This window comes from Astatotilapia calliptera, chromosome 9, assembly GCF_900246225.1.
Source record: "Astatotilapia calliptera chromosome 9, fAstCal1.2, whole genome shotgun sequence".
Lineage (NCBI taxonomy): Eukaryota > Metazoa > Chordata > Actinopteri > Cichliformes > Cichlidae > Astatotilapia > Astatotilapia calliptera.
In genome coordinates this window covers 14,270,781-14,294,040 of record NC_039310.1, presented here as the reverse complement: position 1 = coordinate 14,294,040, position 23,260 = coordinate 14,270,781, and the positions used below count along the sequence as shown (strand labels likewise).

Here is a 23,260-nt window from a genome sequence, read left to right as displayed (position 1 = left end):
GAGTCAACCAATGAAGCAACTGGCGGAGAGGAGAAGAGGAAACGGAGATGAGCCGTCTGCTGCCTGAAGGGACTCCTGACTTTCATCTCTAAACCCTCACAGTGTGAGAAAGGCAAAGTGAGAGATGGCGAGATGGGGAACTTATTTTAATCTCGCCTTGGCGCTCCTTTGATAGCGAGCTAACCTAACGAGACCTCACAGGCTGCTCGAAAACCAAACACTCTCCTCTGTTTGCTGCACTCTGTATGCCTGGGTGTACATGTCAGCACGTATTTTGTGTTCGCAAGCGAACGCCTCACCTTAAAGTAATCCTCAGATAATCTCAACGTATCAAAGTGATCTTTGTCATTATATTTTGTGGGTCTACTTTCTTTATCTAACAACAGTATCTGTTTCTTTCAAACCCCTTCTCCCCCTCTCTCTGGCTCTGTTCTGCCTTTTTCTTTTGTCCTACATTTCTCTCTGACTCTCGTTTCTCTTTCTGATTCAAATTACCACACGCTGACTTGTCTTGCCACATTTTCTCTGCTTTGTCTTTAAACTAAACAGTCGCTTGTCTAAATGGCTTTAAGATTTGGAGCCCTGATAAGCAGAGAAGTGAGGCCTCTGCACCCTGAGGTAAACAGTCCACTGCTTCTTATCCCTTTTTTTTTTAAATTTGGGGAAATTGAATTTGATCCACTGCCAGCCCCACCAGCACAACTGACTTTTATTGCATCTGACTCATATCTCTGCCTCTCACTCATTTTGTTATCTCGGATGCTCGCAACTAGGCCTTTGATGAGCGTGTGCACAAAAATAATAACAGGCTAGTTCCATTTTCAGTGCTGATGGCAGCTACTGACAAAACTGGCATTTTAGGCTTTAATGCATTATTCAATAAATTAAAAAAAAACAAAACAAAAATTCAAGCCTTGGAATTAGCCAGTAGAGTTTCCAGCATTCAAAAGCAGTTATTAAGCATCTCAGCATTTGCATGCAGTTCAGTACACTTCATATGTTCTGTACACTTCAAACGACTCGCCGTCAAAGAGTGACCGAAGCTGTGCGATCATCTCGTAGAAAAAGGTCATGTTTGCACCACGCATGTGTTCTAAGATGAATATTTATACAGAGGCAGGTGGAACAAACTGATAAAACAACACCGACATAGTATCACACTTTATATATCACTCACAGTTGCCCCATTTTTTCTAAATGATAAAGAAGATACAAATATTTGATGATCACCTTTAAGGGTTTTAGGGTTTCTAAATATTTTGCTGACTTCTTCATGCTTTACTATCCTGACTTTGGTCCTGAGTCATTCTTGGAGGCCCCTCATGGAGCATAACTGCAACGTAAACGACGCAGGGCCATTTGGCAGGTCTGAAAAATGCTTTATAAATGGATGTTATGGTTATGATTACAAAAAAAAATCATCATATAGTCTATAATAAGGTGAAGGACTAATGCTTCAGTGCACCTTTCAGTTGATATTTCAGCCATTAGTTATTATTTTAATCATTAGTTATTATTAATCTCTTGCAATCTTCTACAATGTGTCCACAATGTATCTGAGAGTTCTTCCTGTTAAAAGGGAGTTTTTCCTTTCTACTATTGCCATGTGCTTACTCACACGGGTTCTCTAATTGTTGGGTTATGGTATTTACCTTAAAATATAAAGCACCTTGAGGCGACCGTTGTTGTGATTTGGCACATTTCAATGGATGGATGATACACCATGCTGCCTAAATATAAACGCTGCTTCGGTCCTCTGATGATGGGCATGGAGAGCGTTACTGAACACATCGGTCTAAATAATCCCACAGGTGTTGAAGTGGGTTGAGGTATGGAGACTACGGCCATAATATATGATTCACATCATTTAAATACTCATACAAATCATTGACCCCTGGTGCTGGTGCTGTCATTTTTGAACGAAACTACTCCCAGGTTCAAAATTTTTCATCCAAAGATAAAAGCTGGTCACTCAGAAACAAACTGACTGACTGACTTTTGCCACCTTTCCATGTCTTTCTATTCTTGTTAAATGGACCCAGCCTTTGGAATTAAAATACTGCCACCCATGGAATAAACAGAATAATCACACACTCTCAGTGCAGTGAGCAAAGTGTGCCAGCAGATGGACAGCCAACAGGCCTTGCCTACAAAAGCATAGAAAGGTTACTCTTATTTTCACCTCTTGTGGCAAAAGGTGCCTTTTCTGCATAAATTGGGACATGATGCCAAAGTAAAGACAGTAATTTTTGTATACACATAGTTATACTGTTATACTTGCATCCACAAGTATCTAGGTCTTAGAGTTATAACCCCACTGATGCTGACTGCTTACTGCCTACTAATGCTTAGCGTGGTTCCTTGTTGTTGTTGCAGTCCTCCTGAGGAGAACATGTACTGTTCTTTGTTACTCATTAGTGCAACCTGCAGACAAGGCTGATTTTGAAAAGAAAAGTAGAAAAAAATTGCTCTGCGGTATGTGAGTTATGAGAGAACCTTTGGGAAGTAAGGAAAGCTATACAGTATTGGAATGGACAGATGAGTTAGACTGAATAATGTTGATTTTTGTAGTGCAGTGTGAAGCCTTTGTAGTTAGCTGATCTGACAGGATCTCAATAGTGCAGGCGTGTCTGTTGGTATGCAAGTCTGCGTCTGTTTACGTGCGGCTATCAAGTGCATGTACCTTGAAAAGAGCCCTGAGGCGGTAAGGCAACATGAAAAAGTTTCACTCATCAAAGCTATCTTTGTCAACGTACCTTCTGGCTCTACTTCTCATTCCTTATCTGTAAACTTCATCTATTTTCTCTCCTCATCTCCCCACCCCACAGATCACTCATCGATGCCTTTTTTTTTCTTAAATCTAAATGACCACATCATGCCCATCAGTGTTCGTCTGAATTCTTAACACACTTTAATGTTTAACTGTTAACCTGTTATAAAGGGAGAACAATTTAAAAAAGGATTGTTTTTCTGTTTTCTTTTTTAAAGTACAGCCGCAGCACCTCGAAAGAACCACACTGGGATTGTGTACTATAAAGTTAGTAGTTCAGTCACATACTCAAGGCAAGACTGAACCTCGACACTGTCGATCTAGACACAACTAAGCTGCTTTCAATCAGCGCAGAGCACACTGTGTGCATGTATGCATGTGTGTGTGTGTGTGTGTGTGTAAGTGATGAGCAAGGAGTCTAGCGGATGCTCCAATCACTTTCCATGCCACTACGAAAGCATGTGTTATGTTAAAGTACTCCCAGCGGAGTGATGAGCAGCTACAGGAATGCGATTTGCTTAGAAAACGATTATCATTGGATGTTTCAGTTTAATTTTCTTGCTGTCTGAAATTTTTCGCTGCAGTGTGTGAAAGTAGGTGATGAGATCCCAGGATGGATGAGGTCATTGCTTCATGCAGGTGACAGACAGAGAGATCTAAGGGCTGTAGTATTGTAGATTGAATGATTACAGGCTTGGGAGTATGGGACTGTGATTCATTGTAGTTCGCATTTAATTCCACTTAATGAAAGCAAGAATTAAAAGACTTCATGTTAGATGCATATTCTGTTTAACAGTGTTGAAACCGAACTTTTAAAATTTATATTAACATTTGACTGTTTCATTCTTTTCCTTTATGTCTATATCCTCTAAACATAACAATGACAGCATCCTGCAAAAACATCCTGCATTTGAACATATTCATATTTACATGTTCAAATGCAGAAATGAACCAGATAATCTCAACAATGTCTCCCTGCACGTAACATACATATTCTTTTTTAAATTGTTTTGCAAACTTTTGATGTGTTTATTTCATAACAATTATGCTAGTAATGATATGATGATCAATAGGAACTGTAAGCAAAACTGCTGCTATATTAATTATCACATGCTCTTACACAACCGCAGCTTGAAGCTTTGAGCCAAGCAATTTTTCACAGAGGATGGGAATCATTTTATAGCTAAGTTTAATGCTATGGTGCCTTCTGGCCACTAGAGGGGAGTGACATGTGAAGGGCTTACCCATTTAATAAGGGGTGTCAAATATAAGGACAATGGGCCACAATTGGACGTGCAAAGACTGTAATACAGCCCATTATACAGTTTTGGAAAACACCAAGAAGAGCTTAAATGTTGAACTTTTACCTGTATTTTCATAGGTTTTACAGCTTTTCCTAATAATATTTCCCTGTGGCCATTTATACTAAAGTAAAGTAATAGATAAGCGTTTAAATGGAAGAAGAGTGCCTGTTTTTTCTTTATTGACTATAGAAATGTTTTTTTAATTGTTTTTGTTTTGCAAAGGCTCAAGAGGTTAAGAAAAAGCACATTTTTAGTGACTTAGCAAAACTTTCTACTTGTAATTACAGGACAGTCTGGGCAATGAGCCAGCAGAACGTTTTCCATAATCTTGCACATTTATTCCTTACACTTCAAGTCATGCTGATGGATTTCTTTCAATTTCTATATAGCAAAAAACTGTAAGTTCTGTTAAAATTGCACTTCTTCTTCCTAAAAATAAACATGTAGTTCAACATCTTTACACTGACAGAAAGGGAAGTTTCACTTCAGATCAACATGAGCTGTATCTGATCCTTGATGGAAAATGAGTTTGACATCCATGATCTCGATTCACGGGGTTTCCTGTGCGTATAAGGAATATAAATATGCCCACAGTATGAAATGGTTAAGCCATTCAAGTGTCTGATATTATCAGTATATTACGTTAGTGTGCAGATACAGTATTCAAATTACACATTCTATAGGAAGCCATGCAGAAACTGTTGTTTAATTTTAGAATCCAAGACCATTTGTTTCTTTTTATTTCTCATTTCTTGTGACAATCCATTTCTTGGCAAACCCCGACCTGTCAGTGCAAATATGAATTTATTCCGATCTGGATGCAATCAATCTCTGGCTTTTACAAGTGGCTTCTATCCATTTAGAGCCCTCCTTAAACTCCAGCCTGCAGCCAAATGTGTGCATCTTAGCCCAGAATAAAGCCAGTAATAGTTTAGCTGAATTCTCACTCCATCCTTGACAGCTACTGACTAGGCTTGGCTGTATCGATCAGAGCTAAGCTGTTCAGTCGCACAAAACACACGAGCACATAAAACGCACACAACGGCAACATGGATAGAAGTAATTGATATGCACAAACACATGCACACGCACAAAATATCCCACACAAGCACATGCATTTAATTATCAGCATACAGGAAAGAATTTGTGGAGTTGCAAACACACAACAATATGCGCTTACGCGAACACACACGCGCGCACAGATCGATGCGTTCTCTGTTGCTATACTTAGGCTGTCTACTGGAAGTAGATTAACAGTGGCAAAGGACAAGCAGTTTCATCACAGGTGAAAACAGCACAGGACACTGCACTCCTCTCTGACTTACTGCAAACCATTGAGCTAACACTTCCTGCGCTCGTGTAGTTCTGTACCCGTAACTGAGAATATGTGAGTGTTTTTAATTTGTATGGGACCCAAAAGTCCCTGTGCTGCACAGTAAGTTGAAATGTAATCCTTACTCTGAGTAAAAGACTAAAATAAGAGCTCAGATGAGCACGCGTGTTGGTTCTGTACCTGGATGGTGATTCTCCTGTCGTGACGGGACATGTTAATACTATGTGGCTGTCCATTGGCCAAGTTACGCTGGTCCACATCTATGGTGAACGGCTCCCTCAGACCACCCAGGTTATATCGCACCTGCAGCGAACCTGGAGACGTACAGATACAGCAGTTTAAAATCTCAGACACTAGGTGGCGCAGTCAGTTTTTTAGGCCTTATATATCATCAAAGCAGTTTTCTGTCAGCTGCTGCTCCGTGGTTGGTCGTTGACTAAGGAGGATTTTTGGAGATTATACCAATGTGTGCTGCAAGGAAGACGTTTAAATGTTGTCTGCAATGGTGAGCAACAATTTAATGTGCGTGTGTGTGTGTGCTGCGTGTCAGCCTTACCATTCTGTCTTAACACCACGGCAAGATAGTCCTGCGTCTTGGAGCTCACGTACATCAGAACAGCTGGAGCACTGGATGTGCTGAAACTAAAGGCCACCTCCTCCTTTGTTAGATTCACCTCATGTGGCGTGAGCTGGTGCGTCAACACCTTGGTGTCTTTACTGGCTCCCGCAATGGCTTCAGGCAGGAAGTTGTACTTTACCAGCGTCCCTGCCTCAAAGAAACCTCCAACATCTGGGTGAGATGATGGAAGAAGGAACAAAATGTAGGACCAAAATTAAGCTCTCACTCAAATGCAATAAATGTTGCTTGCTTCAACTGTACTGTGTTGTAATGTGCGCTTAAAACACAAGCAAGCAAGAAACCAAGAAAGAAAGAAAGAAAGAGAATTTTCCATCAAAAACAAGCCACAGGGAGCCACTCACAAGCTCATAGATGCAAAGACACAACAGGGTAGACATATTATATAGCCAGAGGGGAATAAACACACACATAAATAAGGCTGTGTTCAGATGATGTAGTAAAGCGAGTGTTAAATTGCTGTAGTCCAGCATTTGAAACCAAACAATGCACTGTTTACCAGTACATTAACAAACCTAATGGCATATTTCAACCATACCAGGAGGCTTATTGATTCTCATAATCAAATATCGAGAAGACGAGACCTTATTTTTCTATAGTCTATTTCTGTTACACTCCTTGTTTGTGTTCGTGTGTACGTGTACTCATTCGCCATGTCTGCGAGTCAGTTAAAAAGGAGATAAAGGCATAATACGTGTGAAATTAAAGAGAATGGTTGCAGGGAAAGCAGAGAGAATAGGGTTGAGTGCGTATGTGTGTGTGTGTATGTGTGCAAATGCCACGCAATATGCCTCAACATGTTCTCCTTCCCTCTGCAGCCACGGTGAAATGTAAAATTACAGCCCTTATGGGTCCAGAATTTCAAGCGAACACATTTATGCATCTTTTTTAAAGCTTCACTTCACCCATCAGCTCCCACCAGACACAGTACAATAAATACTTCAAGCTACATTACTTTAATTTAATAGAACACTTATTACTTGAAAATGGGTAAGTTCTCTGAATAGTATTGCCACAGAAGCAAAATCTCAGCTCTATTCAGGTTACCTACCAATTTTATCCTTTATTTAGCTTTGCAATCATATAGTTCCAAGCCTCAGAAGTCTGGAGAGACCCATTTTAGCAATCTTTTTGTATTAACTGAACTTTATTGTTATGGGTAAGCTCAGATATTCCATATTAGAAAGTGCTATCCTCCCTAAACCTGTCAAACTACTTTTAAATTTGACAAAATTAACTTAAAAAATGATGTGTTTAGACAAATGTAAACCTAGCTTAAACATGGTTAGGAAGAATTACCATAGTAAATAAGAATTATTTATTTCTTTCATTTAAATATTCATAGAGCAGCCATTCCCAAAGTCAAGAAGACATATCCTATCTATTCCTATTTTCACTTTAATAAAAAAAAAAAACATTTCCTTGAAATTCTTTATTTGAAAAACATAAACAGCAATGTTGGCCAATGTGTGACCACCTGTGACTCGGGCACAAACTTCAATGTAAGAGCAGATTATTACCTGTTTGATCAACATTTTATATAAATGAATGAATTAAATGTAAATGCTTTTAAATAAACTTCAAACTGAATTTCTGTTATTACTCAAGCTCACCTGCAGTACCTTTGCAGCCCTCCAGGGGGCCCTAGCCAACCCTTTGGGAATCACCGACATAGAGTATTTTATAGTTAGCAGTTTATGCAACCACATTGGCAGAAATGCTCATTTACTCATTTCAAAGTATTTACTTACATCTTTTATACTGTCTATGATGACAAGGTGAGTTTTTCTTCTACTGTCAGTACTAAGTACTAACAATCATTGTAGTCTATTAAGTATAATGAACTGTGTGTGTGATGACACCTGTTAGCTCTATTTAGCGATGTGTTCATGTAGTATATAATATACACTAGAAACAAACTCATGTAAGTCATGGAGAGCATTTTCACGTTTAAAATACTCTCACAGTAAGTTTTTTCTCTTTCCTACTGGGGAAAGAAGGAAAGAAAGTACCCCAACTTGTTACCCAGAGCTTCAGTAGCAACACATAAAATTGTCTGGAACCTTAATGGGGTATGAGCAATGCTGCAGAGCTGGAGCTTTTCGTGTGTGTGTGTGTGTACTTCATGTCAGTATGAGAAGAAGTTTCGGATGTGGATTCTGAGCAGTGCAAATCTCAACAGGTACATGTGCAATTGCATTTTTGCAAGTTTTAGCGTGCGTGCGTGTGTTCATACGTATGTACATGTGCACACCAGCTCCACGCGAGACCCTCAAGGGCAGAAAAGCAAAAGAATGAGAGTGTATAATAACAATACTGCAGGGTCCCCTGAGCAGTGTGTAAATATGGATACAATGGAAATGCACTATGCAATTATGGCTGACTTCATGCATTTTTCACTAGCTGGGAGGATGGGGAGAGAGTGGTACATTAAAGAGAGGGAAAGAGAGAAATTTGGGAAAGGGCAGAAAACTGAGAAACCAGGAGAGGGGCAATTGAGAGAGGAGCGAGAAAATAAGTGTGGCAAAGTAAGAAACGGAGGAGGAATAAGTGGAATACATATTTATGGGGACAAGAGTAAAATAATTGTAAAGGAGTGGCAGGAGAAAAGAAAAAACAGAGCATAAATGAGGGGGAAAAAGTAGCAAAGAGACAAAGAGGACAGTGAGTCCAAATGAAAGGAAAAAAAAACTGTAGCAGAGTGAAGGAAAAGAGGGACACAAAGGAATGAAAGGAGGAAATAGATGATGAAGTCACATGTCATCAATGTTCCCTCTAAGCTGCGCGCGTGTGCAATTGTGCACTGCTGGCACGGTCTCTGCGCACAGAAAATCTGCGTTGCGCACAAAAAAATAAAAAATAAAATAAAAATCCAACCTGTATTGAAATTAAAATTAAAACTTTAACAATTCTGCTTTGCAGTGTTAGTAAGTGACTGGCTGCTCCCATATAGGATTAGAACGATGCCACCTTATCCCATAGTCCAGCCAATAACGCGATTCACATTCGTATATACGCAGCAAATCAACGTTGTTGACAGGCTATGACAGCTAGTGATGTGCGGATCGATCCTGAAATATCGATTCATTTATGTTCTAGAATCGATTCTCACATTAAAATATCTATATTTTAGTAATTTAGGGGAAATTTGTAGTTTATCATTAACAGGAACACAGTGGGAAGAACCTATTTCATTCGGTTAGTCTACATTGGAAGGAACTACTAAATTTACCAGAGAAACACACACACACACATGAAGAGAGGGAGAGTATGCATAGTATGCAAACGGCTACCAAACAGCCATCATAATTCGTCATACATTGAGAACAGGACAAATCAACAATTGACAATGACTAATTAATATTAAAATCTGTAACATAATGTATTGTTTGGAGTTTAGTCTGTTACTGTTACTATTTTTACCATTTCTCTTTGGAGCAACTGTAACCCACATAATTTCCTTCGGGATTAATAAAGTGTTCTGATTCTGATCGTTTCAGGATGACCTGCCATTATCCAATGACACATCTTCTTATCTGTATCTTTTGCTCGTTTCTCCTCCTCTTCTTTTCTATTTTTTCTAAACTGAGCACCTTATGGCTTTGAACTTTGCTTGTCCATCTTCCATTGGTTTTAATTTTGGACTGCAGTATGAACACAAATCCCCCAACTCGAGGATCACCACAACATAACCTAATAGGGCTTTGGAGTTGACGTCACGCGCAATGCATTGTGGGAGCGCGGCACCCACAATGCAACGCGACCTACACCTTAGTTCACAGATTCACTTTGTCTAAGGTGTATTTCTGGGATTTCACACAACCCAGGATTCAAATCATGAATACATAATGGGCTTGGATTTACAACATTATGAATGAAAAAATTATGAATGAAATGTGCTCTATTTGGAGGCAGCAGGCCTCCCTCCCCTTTCCACGGGTTGTGTGTGAGACATTAAATCATCAAAATATAAAATTTTAATTTTAAATTGTTATTGATCCCTTTACTCCTAGTCCTAAAGTGTATATTTATTTTCTTACTCTTCTTATATTTATTGTTTGTTTACTTGCACTGCTGTAACTGGAGCCTCGTCGTCTCGTCTCTCTCAATAGTGTACTGCATGCAGCGGAGATGACAATAAAGTTTACTTTGACTTCAGCAGCGAGCAGGCGCCCTGAGGGCTCTCGCGCTCACTTTTCGCGTGCAGAATTTCGGAAAAACATCGGTGCAAATTATAAGTCCCCCGCCGCCCCGCCCTCTCCTCCCTGTGCCGCAAGCAGCAGGCGCACCTTGCAAACGGAGGGCGCCCTTACTCCCAGGAAATGGGTGATAGAAAACCAATCGGTGCCCATGCCATTCCCAATATGCGCTGGCTGATGTCGGGCAGCATGAGTACGAGCAATTTATTTATTTATTTTTTGCTGATGCCCCACCACGATACCGCCCCGGGCAGCCGCCCGTGTCACCCGTATCAAAAACTGCTACTGCTCAGAGTAAATCATATCACAGAATATGACGAGCGTATGTTGAGGCGAACTGAAGACGAGGAGTGGACATGGACAGGTGCTGCTAGGGCGAGACAGACGTCTCTCACGGAGTCCTTTAGTGTGGCAGGCAGGCAAGGTGTTCAAATAGCGCACAACTTCAGTTTTTTTATTTCTATATGATGAATTCTGCATTATTAAGTGATAAGAACAACTAATCTGATGACCTGTAATCATTATGATGCTATCATTTGAGACACAATAAATAAAATACGTTTTTGTATAAAGTATTGGTATCAGATCAGATCGATACCACCCTGAATTTTACTTTCAGTGGTATCGCACATCACTAATGACAGTGTCCTTATGTGCCGACACCGGTGTTTTAGCTAGCAAAGCGGTGTGGCTGATGTGGAGTGAAGCCACGTTAATGACAATGTGTACAACCATTGGAGATGTGAGCAGGACAGACGGAACAATTGTGTGGACTTTTTAAATTGTGTTGATAGGCCACGTAAAACCAGAGTTATGATAAAAATATATGCAATGTTTGGTTTTTTTGGTTTACTTTCATTGTTTATATTTACTGCAGGAAGAAACGGTAAAAACGCATTTTTATAAGGAAAAGGCTTGAAAGCGCTCTCCACCTGTGAGCAAAAACAAAACCAAAAAAACCCACCCTTTCCTATGTACCATGTCGACCAATCACAAAATTCAATGGCAACATGGCATTTAGTTGTTTAGGAAGTTTAGCGACGTTTAGTGTAAATCTTGTGTATTTAGTGTGTAGGGTAGTCAATAGTTTTGTTGATGGTATCAAACTTCTGTTCCATGGTGTTGTCATTCTTTTGATTCTGAGACCTCACAACTGCAGTGATCCGTTCCGCGATGTATTCCAACTGTCGCTCAAGGGTCTCATTTTGAGCAGGCCTCTCTCTGATGTATCCCCCCATACGCTCAATGGTGTTGTTTTGAGCCTTCACAGCAGCTGTAAGCGTCTCCAAGGTGTTGACCATATTACGTTCGTTGTGAGAGGTTGCGCCTCGTTCCATTGCGATTCCAGCGGGCAGCCTTGGGGGGGTTTGAACAGCCGGTTCCGCTCTCTCAGGCCTGCAGGTATCAGGCTGTTGTTCTCCTTTATCTCATAGTGGACAGAAATTATTTTTTTGTAGTGGCACAAATAATTTGTGTGGCATCAGATTCATCAGATTCGAGGAGTTACCTCCTTTGCACAGTATCACCTTAAAGCACTTGTTGCAGGCTGCTGAGTTTGCATCTTTTGCTGTGAAGTACAGCCAAAATTTGACCGCTTCGCCTTGGGCATTTTTAATCTGTAGCTCTGCTCTAAAAGAACGTACGTACCTGGGCCCGCCTACTACACTTGCAAAGGTAAAATGATTGGCTAGAATCCAAAGTGTGTGACATCTCAGGAAAAAAAAGCACCGAAATGTGCGTTGCTTTTCGGTCTGGTTACTACCGTTTATGTCAGATACCGGTACCCATCCTTAACTTGGATAGATTCAATGCTGGAGTGACCACAGTGCACACGTCTAAAGGACCGCTCAGGGAGTTTGTGTGTTCGCTCAGACACGTGAAAAAATTAGAGGGAACATTGCACAAAAACAAATAGACACAAGGGTGTGCTCTCTCCCTTTCTTTGCCTCTCTCTCGCTCTCTCTCTCTCTCTCTCTCTCACACACACACACACACACACACACACACACACACACACACACACACACACACACACACACACACACACACACACAGTAATCTTTATTCTCTAAATCCTGAAATGCCTGATTGGTTATGACAGAATTCTGAGGAGGTCTTTTCATGTCTTACACTAGCATATCGCCACACACTGTCACCCTCCACACCACACACACGCACGCAAGCCCACACCAAGACACACATTCTGCCTTTCTGTCATCTTGTCACCCCCCTGCCAAGAACACAGGGGGGAAAACACCATTCGACTTTAGGAAACAAATTAATTCACGTGTCGGGGATCAACTTCCTGACTGGGAGCGAGCAGAAAGCCTCTGACAGCGCCGCTGCTCTTCTCCCGAGAGAATTTCATGAAAACTTGTTTTGGGAAATAGAACTTTAATAGTGTATCTAATGAATCCCGGTGAAACAAACACGATGCTTTAGCAATATGCAACAGCGCAGAAGCAGAGTTACAGTGTGACACTGCTTGTCTGTGATCTTCAAAGAAAACATCAGATCACTAGACACACCTCTTACTGAAGTCACTCACGCTTTGTTTCTGAGTTTGATCTCTCAGCTCTGCATTTGCACAGTATCAGCATTCAGCGAGAGCACTCTAAAGTGAGGGAGAATTGGTGGGTAAGCATAATATTACCCTCAATCGATGCCTTTTATCGCAAGTCCAAACACTTTCAAAAACGACAGCGCCAAACTGAATAGGAAGTGGGGCACGATCACAAAGCGCAGCGACAATCACGGTGGGTTGTCGGGGAATGAAGCTCATTGAAACACAACTACTCCAGCGGTAATCCTGGTGCTGTTTGACTCTGGCTTTGTGAATAAAAGAGAAAGCGCAAATGATAACATGATCTCAGAAATATGCCTGCAAAAGTTGTCGGAGAAAATGTTAGCCGAAGGATTATTGCTCAGTGTGTCATCCTTAATTTCCGAGCAGAAAAGCAGTCCTGCAAGGCCAGGAAATGGGAAAACAAAACCTGATGTAAAAGGGAAAAAAAAAACCCTTCAAAACCCACAGAGGGAAAATTTCATTTGTTTTGCACTGAAAGTTTTGAGGACAAAGAAAAGCCAGATGTACATTGTCTTTAAATAGAGTCAAATTGCCTGTCTGAAAATGCCTCTTACCTCTGGTGCAGAACGGACCATCGTAGGCGGTGGCGGTGCAGTCACACAGGTAGCCGTTATACCTCTCCACACACTTTCCCCCATTCCGACAGTACATCCCAAAACTGTTACAGTGGCCTTGGCAACCGGGCTTGACCCCAGGTGTGACCTTCGCCCGCTCTTCCAGATCGAGAGTGATGCCATTCATTCGTAAGGCTCTGATACATCCCAGGAACCCCCGCTGTCCCCCTGCAGCACCTGAGGACCGGAAGAAGGAGCAGGAAGGAGGGAACGCAGAGGGGGGAAGGATATGTAGCGTCAGGAGAAAAGAAAACAAGGAGAAGGAAGGGAGGACAACTGGAAGTCAGGGTCGCAAAAGTCATTCTGAATGCAAGAGGCTCTATTTTAATCTGTTTTAGAAACATTAATATCCTAATGCCTGGAGGAAGCCACTGATGTCACGCTAATTGTTCTGACTGTGACGCCGTTCTTGAAACAACCTTCAACTCGTTTGATTTCTTCAGTAATTGCAACAGCCTAATGAACACTGTCTCTTAATGAACCTCGCACTAGCATACACATGCAAATGGATGCGCGGATGCACGTAAACTACATGCTCGAGATGAACACACACGTTTTAAAAATGCCGCACAGTGCGCACCTGATTTGAATGAGTCAATGTAAGCATTACTGCTTAGCCTTGGGGTGTCGATAGCCATTCTTCTAAAGTGCTTCCATCGTCATTCTGGCCTTGCACGATTACAGTCTAACTACCCATTAACTTGGACAAAGTAGGGGTGTTAAATAGATTAATGTCGACCTAAATGACCACAGCAATAAACACACTCATAAATATACACCCACAGGTATAGATTCAAAAATACACAAACACACCCACCGAGCATAAATATTCTGTGTGGGTAAACACAAACGTAAGCACGCACACTTGCGCGCACTATCGGAGACGAGAACCGAGGGTCATTTTAGTTATTACTGTAAAACATCTCAAGGGCATCGTCTGGCTTAAGGAAGAGTGTCTATTCAGGAAGACATGTAAAGGAAATGTGAACACACATTCTAGCAGGCGGGGTCGTCCCTCAACAGCTGCACTCTCGCTTATGCAATTTTAGCTTGCCCACATAGGTACAATAGAGGCATAATAAGATTACTAATACATGTACTTTGATTTTCTCCAGCCGATACATTATTCACGTATTGGGATGCAGCTGAGCTTTTGCATGCTTTCTCCTATTTTCAGTCCCATGAAGAATTAGACTTTTAGTAGGCCCCTTAATTAATCTATTTTGTAGTACTGATTGGCTGGAGGTTTCTGCCACCTGTTTACCCAGGTCTGAATCAGTCTCTGATTAAATGGACAGCAGGCTCCGAAGCCTGCGGAGACCGGGGCAGGCACGTATACGCACACACACGCACGCACGCACAGTCAGGTGCATACGGTTTCTGTGCTACTCACAAACGCTGTGTAATAGAGCCTGACTGATTGTGACCACAGTCAATATTGGCTTATCACAGTTACAATCATTTAAAAAAGTAAGTACAGAAATAGAAATAATTGTTTGACACATAACCAAAATAATAGAGCTGATCTGAACCAGCAATAAAGGCGATATGCTCAAAGAAATAACAAAACTGATAACTTGCAGTCACACTTTCCAATCTAAGGAGATCAGGAGATTAGGTGCAGTTTTATTGAAATCTCTGACATGTTGTTTGCTCTCTCCTATCAAAGTCTGTTGCGTAATTATGCCTGAAGCTCTCAAAGACCTTAAGAAAGAAAAAAACCCACTGACATATTATGATATGAGTGTAAGGAACCACCAGTCCCATCGATTTTAAACAGTTAGTCCAGGACTAGATATCCTAGCAAATTTAGCCCGACCAGCATGTTTGATGTAAAAAAAGAAGTCACCAAAAACCTCTGAATTCAATCACAGGATCTGGAGGCAACTGAGTTAATGTCAAACTACAGATGTGACCTACATGGGTTGGTGTGCCAGGAAAAAAAAGCATGAGCAGCAACTATTTGCAACTGGCTTAGATAGGTCTTTTGCACTGATCTGTTCAGGACAAAGCAATCAATGACAGTGCTGTTTGGCCACATGTTTGGCACAGGATAAAGGCAGCTTTATTTGAAAAAAACCCTCCACACCAACTGTAAAGCATAGTGGAGGAACAGAGTAGTTTAGGGTTCCTTCACTGCCTCAGGGAGTGGGCAGCTTGCAGTCACTGATTCAGTAATGCAGTCTGCATTTTTCCAAAGTGTGCTTGAAGAAAATGTGATGCCATCTGTCCGTAAGTTAAATTGAACCAGATGTGAACCTCGCACCTGAATATTTATCCTACTCCCCCTAGCAAATACAAAAGGAGGAGATGCGGGGCTGTTCAATGAATAAGAAAAAAAAAAGTTAAATCAAAACCTGTGGGGGTAATTCAAAATAGGTGCTACATGCAAGAAAAACACCAATGCATGTTCTGCATTTTTATATGTACAGGCCCAAGTTTTACGTATATTAGTAAACACGAAGTTTCTCTGTATGTAATTATAGTTCTTTATAATTAATAGTCAATAGTATACATTTATAGCGCTTTGGTGATTAAGACAAAAATCAACTAGACTTGTCTCCTAAAACTGTATACTTTACTTTTTAAAATTTTCATTACATTTATTTTTAATGTTTTTGCAAACACCTGTGTATTCAGCATATCTTTAATCTTATGTATATGTACAACATACATATGTGCTTTCTAGCCTTTTTCAGGAAATCATCATATACTCTAAAAAAAAACGTGAAAAAGAAGTACACTGCATGATTCAGTAGCTTGTAGAACTACTTTTTTAGCAGAAATGACTTTACAGGTTTCATCAGAATTTTTGTCCACCTTTCTGTGCATGTTTGCTTCAGTTCATTGAGATTTGCAATGCGATTTGTCTAGACTTTGACTGGGCCACTACAGCATTATTTCTTTGCTTCACTTTGCCCTTCTGTTGTAGATTTGCTGCTGCGCTTGGGATTATAGTCCAGTTTCATGACCCGGTTTCAGCCAAGCTTAAGCTGTTGATCACCTCCCTCCACCACCGTGCTTGGCAGTTGGTATGAGGTGTTTGGGATGATATGCTTTAGTTTACACCAAATGGGCCGTATAGTGTGAGACCCTGCATCGTGACCTACGAACTTCTAACCCCTACGAGTCAATCGTGCAGTTTGAGCAGGAGCTGAATCGCGCGACTGAAAAAAATCGCACAGTGTGAGCCCGGCATAAGATAATAGCCAGGCATAAGAATGACACTCTAGTCTACTGGTTGAAGGTCTTGTGGATTATGCCCTCTCCAGCCCTCCTTAAGCAGACTTTGTCTGTTAGAGTTGAATCAGCTTCTTAATATTAAAAAAAAACCAAAAAATGCCTCTATACCCTTTGTTGCAACCTAGTTTCAACATCTGGCTTCACTCGGTGTATACATGACTACCAGACTTTTCATTTTCTCAATATTAGCAGTAGGCTTACAAACAATCTGACACACAGTCTCAGCAGCACATGACTGCACAGAAATATTGTAATTAATACATATATTTCAAAACATAAGCAATTATTAAAGTGAAATGTATATATATGGCTCAATTCATTTATGGGAGTAATGTGTGTGCCCCAAGAGGATGTTACCTTGTAATGATGTCCTAATTAAGCAATATTTTGTTTTCATTAGAAGACACACACGCACACACAAACACACGCAGTAGCAGGCAAATTAGAAGGAAAGCCATATGTGACCGCTTAACCTTCACTGCATGTATGGATGTATCAGTGTGAATGCTGAATTACTAAGTAAAGACTTTGCATTGAATAAACTTGCAGTATGCACTTTAACACTGTACTGACAGTATTCGCCACATGTGGATTCTTCTGTGGAGGCATATTCAGATGAATTAAATTAAATAAGAATCGGCTGCAGATTTGCTTCCATTAACATTTTAAAAGTTGTTAAGCCGAATGGCGGCATGTGCTTTTCTTTCTCTTTGCTGTTCGCAACGTTGGAGATATCTTTAACTACAGTATTTCGCACGCTCTGTGTTTATTAGAAGCACACTTCAGGATTCAATTTGTATTAGTTTCTGATGGGTGTTTTGATTCACTGGGTCTAAATGCCATTTCAAAAGCATTCCTAACCCACTGGCATTTCCAGAGGGGGATATTATGATAAAAAAAAAAAAAGCTCATATCAGCAGCCACATGCTTCATATCTATTGGGTTATAACACTGTTTTTTTAAAGCATCTCTCTAAAAGGTTGATAATAACTTCGCTTTTTATAAAAGGAAGTCATATATGAGTACTGACTTAAATTGCCACCTGCTGTAATTTAGAAGACTTGGGTGCTTATCATCAGTCTACCCCCCCCACCCCCACACCCCCCTACTCAAAAAAAACAAACAACAGGCAATCAAAGCATGAGCACTGATATTTTAGAAGACTAATACTGACTTTAACCACTGTTAAAGTGAGGCTGCCATAAAATCTGAATCAACTAACAGAAGCACAGTTATTTTGAGCTGTAGGTGAGGTGAAAACTGTATCAGTGTCACAGAGACATTTCGCTGTACTCAGTAAATGTTACCTACTGTCTTGGCAGGTGAGCGAGGCTGGTTTCCCTGTGACAGGTGTCGCATGCATGCAGCGACGAGCAAGCAAGCACGATGTCGATTCACGACGGCAGAGACGGGGGTGGAGAGGGGGAAAGAAAAGAGCAGCGCACAAAAGAAAGACAAAATAATCAAGTCATGAGCAAAAACATGCAAAACCATAAAAATCAATGTGATAGTGAGCATTAATCAAGACGGAATTCAAAAAAGAGCAGATGGTGGCCACGAAATGAATAAATTGCGGTGCCATTTATAGTTATGAACACGTATTTGGAGAGCTAAAAGTTAACAATGTGAAGTAAATGACAGCATGCTGATGGTATAACATTTACGCTCAAGGCCATTATAGCAAATGAGCCACTGTGCAGTAAACACTAAAGCAATCAAATGCTTGATGAGGAGCATATTGATTGAGAAAGAGTAAAGGAGATGATAGAGAGACAAACACACGAACACGGTAAACCTCCATGTTGTAGATGTGGAGGACTCACTTTCTTTTTTGTGCCTTTACAGTCAACTCTTTCAAACAAAGATGGCTGCAGTAGAATTTCAAAGTTTCACAGTTTTGAAGTTTTTTGGGTTTCATTTTTTATTTTCTAGCTCAGCGCCTTTGAACAGTTGCATCAGTAATAGTCATTGACAGCCGTGCAGTGGCGGAGATTCTTCCGTAATATGAAGGAATCAAGAGTCGAGACAAAATCTTGTTGCCTGCAGGGCTCTTCCCACTCTTTCCAAATCTCTTGATCAAACACAAAGAAGATCTCTATCTTTTCTGGATGTCGGAGGCCAAATCTAAACTACTTCCCTTGAGTGTAGAGGGGGGTCACTTCCTGTGTATAACACTTTAACTTCTCAAAGAAATCCTCAAATCAGGATTAAGCGGGGATTAGAGATCAGATATAGGAAGGTGATGTCACCTCTGCTGGTGTTGTTACATGCAGTCCATCCATTGCTCTCTCTCTCTCACTTCTTCTCTCTCTCTCTGTTACAGTTTTTTTATTCCTTGAGATCTGGTGACACGCGCACAGGCCTAAGCTAAAAGGCCAGAATACAGACATGCAAATTGGCCTTAGATATATCTGAAAGCCATAATGTTCCCGGTTTCATAGCCACGAGTCACACAAAGACCCTTTTTGCCCCTTCCCATTTCTCTAAAAGAAAGTACAAATACACTGAGAGGCAAATTGGGACATGATAAGGTGAGGATATTTCAGCAGCGCTCAAATCAGCAAAAGTGATGAGACGATGAAATTATATTATAGACGGGGATCAGGAGGTTTGAGGCTATCACATTGGGAGGCCTGATTGGAATTTGCAACAATCTCCTTTGGGCTGAACTTTTTTTTCCAATGAGATAGTAGGAAGTGTGTGATCCGCCTCAGCACTTTTCCCTCTATCCGCAAAATCCCTAAAACTATTTTAGCCTTGGAGTTTGGTCTATAGCGTATTGACTGCTCAGCACAAAAGACGAAATGAGACAGAGAAGTGAAAGCGCAGTGAGAAAACTGGACAAATCTTCCATTTGAAATCCTGATGAGCTCGAGAAGCACTGCGCTGGAGAGATAGATGGTTGACCTTTTACCCAATAGCTATGCACAGCTTCTGTGATAATAAAGGCTTTGTCTATCTGATAATTGATCCATAATTAAAGGATGCAGGGACAGAGAAAATCCAATAGCTGATCCCCTCTATGCAACAGTATCTTAATGCAAAGACATTTACAGTATTAACATATTAAATAAATGAGCTCTGTAAGTAACATGGCCTCACACCCAATCATGTTTAAATTTATTAAAAGTCTGTTCGCTCACATGGATGAGTTTCCAAGGATGCGTGCCTATCATTAAGTGTAAAACCTGCGTGTGTGTGTGTGTGTGTGTGTGTGTTTGGATTAACTTAATTAGCAGTGGCTGGCTTAAGAGAAAACGCTGTGATTTCCAGTAAAGCTGGTACATCTTTAACTTGTGAGACAATCAGACGTTCTCATGGAGGTTGTCAGCATTTGAGGGCAACAGCATTATTTTAAAAAAAGCAACAAAACAGACAGTACAGAAAGTTTTTTAATTAACAGTTGAATCCAATTACATTTATGTGGATGATGTGTGCTGGAGTGTTTGGTTTCCGCACTTAAGAGCTCATAATTGTTGCGTGAGTGTCCGTCCTTCGCAAAGCGGATATTAAATGTGCAAATTGCAATCAAATGTGTGTACACGAGTCGCTCTTGAACACGAGGGTTGTTTAGATGATGTGCTAGCGAGGATGTGCGTCTTACCCACGTAGAGCTGGCTGAACAGCTCGAGCCGTGTGTGTCCCTGCGCGGGAGCAAGCCTGGACGTCCTGTACGTCTGGTCCAGCTGAAGGACAGCCTCTTTCACGTTACGCTCAGCCATTACACGGTGCCACTGGTCATCGTTGAGGGATGTAGCTGAATGCACAATCAGCTCCACTGGTCCATTTCCGACATCGAAGGAGAAGGAGACCACCTTAGGAGCTGCAGAAAGAAAAAATTCCAAAAAATTCACAGCTTTATAAAATCCAGCACCCCCTGTTCTGCTGTAGTTCACTTTGTAGGTAGATATGCATTAAATTTCTAATCTAATGGCTCATTTGTTTCAAGGCCACTCATTTGGCTTGTATAGATTTCAGCTTTGCATTACATGACTGCTCACAGCTTTTGCACAGGCCTAATATCACCAACCGCCAGGAACGGTTGGTTTTTTGTGACAAAGTCATATTGCTGCAGTTTCCCTGTTTTTTTAGACTTACTTTTGCTTGAGAGTTGGAAAGACGTGTCAGGAAAGGTGTGTGTGAAAAAAAAAGGAAGGGAAAGGTTCCATAGAAAGAAGACAAAAAGAGCGAACAGTGCAAAACGGTCCTGTTTATCTACTAGATTAATTTTTCATTATCTTGAGCTGAGTTGATTTGATTGTGTGTGTCCATGAGACAGTAGGTTGTCATAAAGTTTTAGTGCTTTTCTGCAGTTTAATAGTCTAATTTATCTCAGTAGACCAAGAGGGGGCACCGGTTTACCTTTTATAGCCATGATCAGGTAAAACGTTCATTGATGCTTCTGAACCACCTTTGTGTGTGACTGACTTCAGTAAATTTCAGTTTTGGCTGTTTTGCATTGTGTGTCGCTGCCTGGTCCTGCTTTGAACCTGTCTGCAATGTTGCATCTGCACAATGATACTCTGTGAGTATGTGTGACTCCACAAGTCACACATAATAAACCTTATCACATACACATTTTTAAATAGAGGAGAATTGCAAAGTCTCTCTACCTTGTAAATAAAAGACAATGTGTTAACTAACTGAATGCCTCAGCAAAATGTTAAAGGACTCTTTTAGACTTGCTGCTGGAAAGATCATTCGGAATTGACGTATTAAAACCCAAATGGACTTTTCCTTAATGTTTGGAGACTGATGTATAAAAGCTTTATATCCTGGATGGTGGCATATGGTTGGTACTGGCACCAGTGTGCTGCAGCCCGAGTGGTGATAAATAGCTTGATATGTTACCGTTCTATTATAGCTTCATTAGGCTCAGATATTAAGAGTGAATAAATTTATACTGTAGTCAATGGGGAAATGAGCTTACTTCTTTTCCTTTGTTTAATCAATGTCTCTGGCCCTTTTCTCCTTTTCATATTGCTTTCATCTAATTATCCTTTATCTTTCAGTGACTCTTCCATGGCCTTTGGTATCATTTCTACATTAAATCTATCCATTTCCATTTATTCCTTCCTGTCCTGCTTGTTTGTACCCTCCTTTTTCTTTTATGTTTCCCTTTGCTCGCTTGGTTCAAACTTTCCCTTCATCGGTGGTTTCTTTATGCTTCTGTTTATTCTCTTGCCTTTACAGACCCACCTGTGACTTTGGCCTCCCTTATATCATTTCTTCCTTCTTTCATTTTTCCTCGAACCCTTTCTTGCACACAATATTTAATGAAATGATCCAAGCAAAAGCCTGAATGTGCTGAGTACATTAACCTATCAGATGAATTTCATGAAAAAAATAGTGCTTCATCATTTAAACGCCAGCAATACACAAACACACCAACCTCAGCAAAGACACACACAAACAGAGACGCAGTATAAGGCCTCTGACAGCCTTTAGTATACTGAATTAATGATGTTTGTATGCACAGAACAGGTCTGCGGGGCAGGGAGGAGAGACATCAGTTATTTTAAATGGTGAAAGACGGCCAAACATACATCACAATACCCCAGCAGAAACAAAGCTTTAGTAATGCTGCAACAACAATGCTGAACGTCATATATGAGATGCGTGTGTGTGTTTGATAATTTGTGTGTTGTTTTAGTGGCACTGCAAACCAAGACGTATGCCCTACAACCTCCTGTCAACGGGCGCGAATAAAACTAAAGTGCCCTCAGAGCACAGAGCTCGCCTCATCTATTTGCATAGATGATGGATGTAACTAGTGTAAATGCTTGTGTGTGTGTAAATGTAATATTTGTGTTGTGTCCTTACACTTTGCACGTTGGCCTAAAAAAAGGACAAAAAAGCCACGCTTAGGTTTTTATTTTTGCTATTTGTTTTTCTATTAATCTTTTAATATGGAGGCCGAAAGAGCCGAGTTTTAAATTATGCGTCAGCACAGCACAACCAAATGATGATAAATAGTGAAAGCCACTGAACGTCTTTGTGTGAAAGATCACTGCTCGTGTGGGTGTGCTTGTGCGTTTGTCTAATGTGAGGTTCAATTTTGCTGTTCTTCATCTTTTTTTTTTGTCCAGAAGGCTGGCAGTGCATTATCTCTTCGATCGCTTTTCTGTTAGACTGGCAAACTCTTTGTTGTTGCTCTCATTTGCTTTGTTAGCCTTTGGCTCTGTGTTTTTTTCTTAACTTGAGGGTTCGTTGGAACGGGCTGGACCTTTTGTGTTTTTTGGGGGATGGAGGCTCGGTTTAAGTGCGAGCCAACCCTAAGTGGCATAGCAAACCTGCTGCTGTAGAGGCTGAAGCGAGATTTAAACTTCTTAAAGGCTGGGAAAAGAAAAAAGCAGTTTTTATCAGCAAAAGAAGGAAGTGCATGCAATACAAAGAATGCCGACAGCTTCTCAGTGTGCGCAGAGAGCAGATATGGTGAGATTAAGATTAACTTTTGACTGAGCTCTGAAGAAGAGGCTGAAAAAAATATTCTTACTCCTAAGTAGATATTGCTTTAACAAGTCTGACATGTGACAAAAGCGGCACGGCACACTCCTATACTCCATATGTAAA

At 40.7% G+C, this 23,260-nt stretch overlaps 1 protein-coding gene across 1 annotated transcript in view; it reads right to left on the bottom strand.

Moving 5' to 3' along the window:
• cntnap2a (contactin associated protein 2a) overlaps positions 1 to 23,260 on the bottom strand; it is a 398,850-nt gene that overhangs the window by 20,574 nt on the left and 355,016 nt on the right. The window contains exons 19-23 of the mRNA XM_026179392.1: positions 20,292 to 20,510; positions 17,999 to 18,028; positions 13,385 to 13,621; positions 5,964 to 6,197; positions 5,588 to 5,721 (exon numbers count right to left, since the gene is read on the bottom strand). Coding sequence (XP_026035177.1) covers positions 5,588 to 5,721; positions 5,964 to 6,197; positions 13,385 to 13,621; positions 17,999 to 18,028; positions 20,292 to 20,510 — 854 coding nt within the window. The remainder of the gene's footprint in view (positions 1 to 5,587; positions 5,722 to 5,963; positions 6,198 to 13,384; positions 13,622 to 17,998; positions 18,029 to 20,291; positions 20,511 to 23,260) is intronic.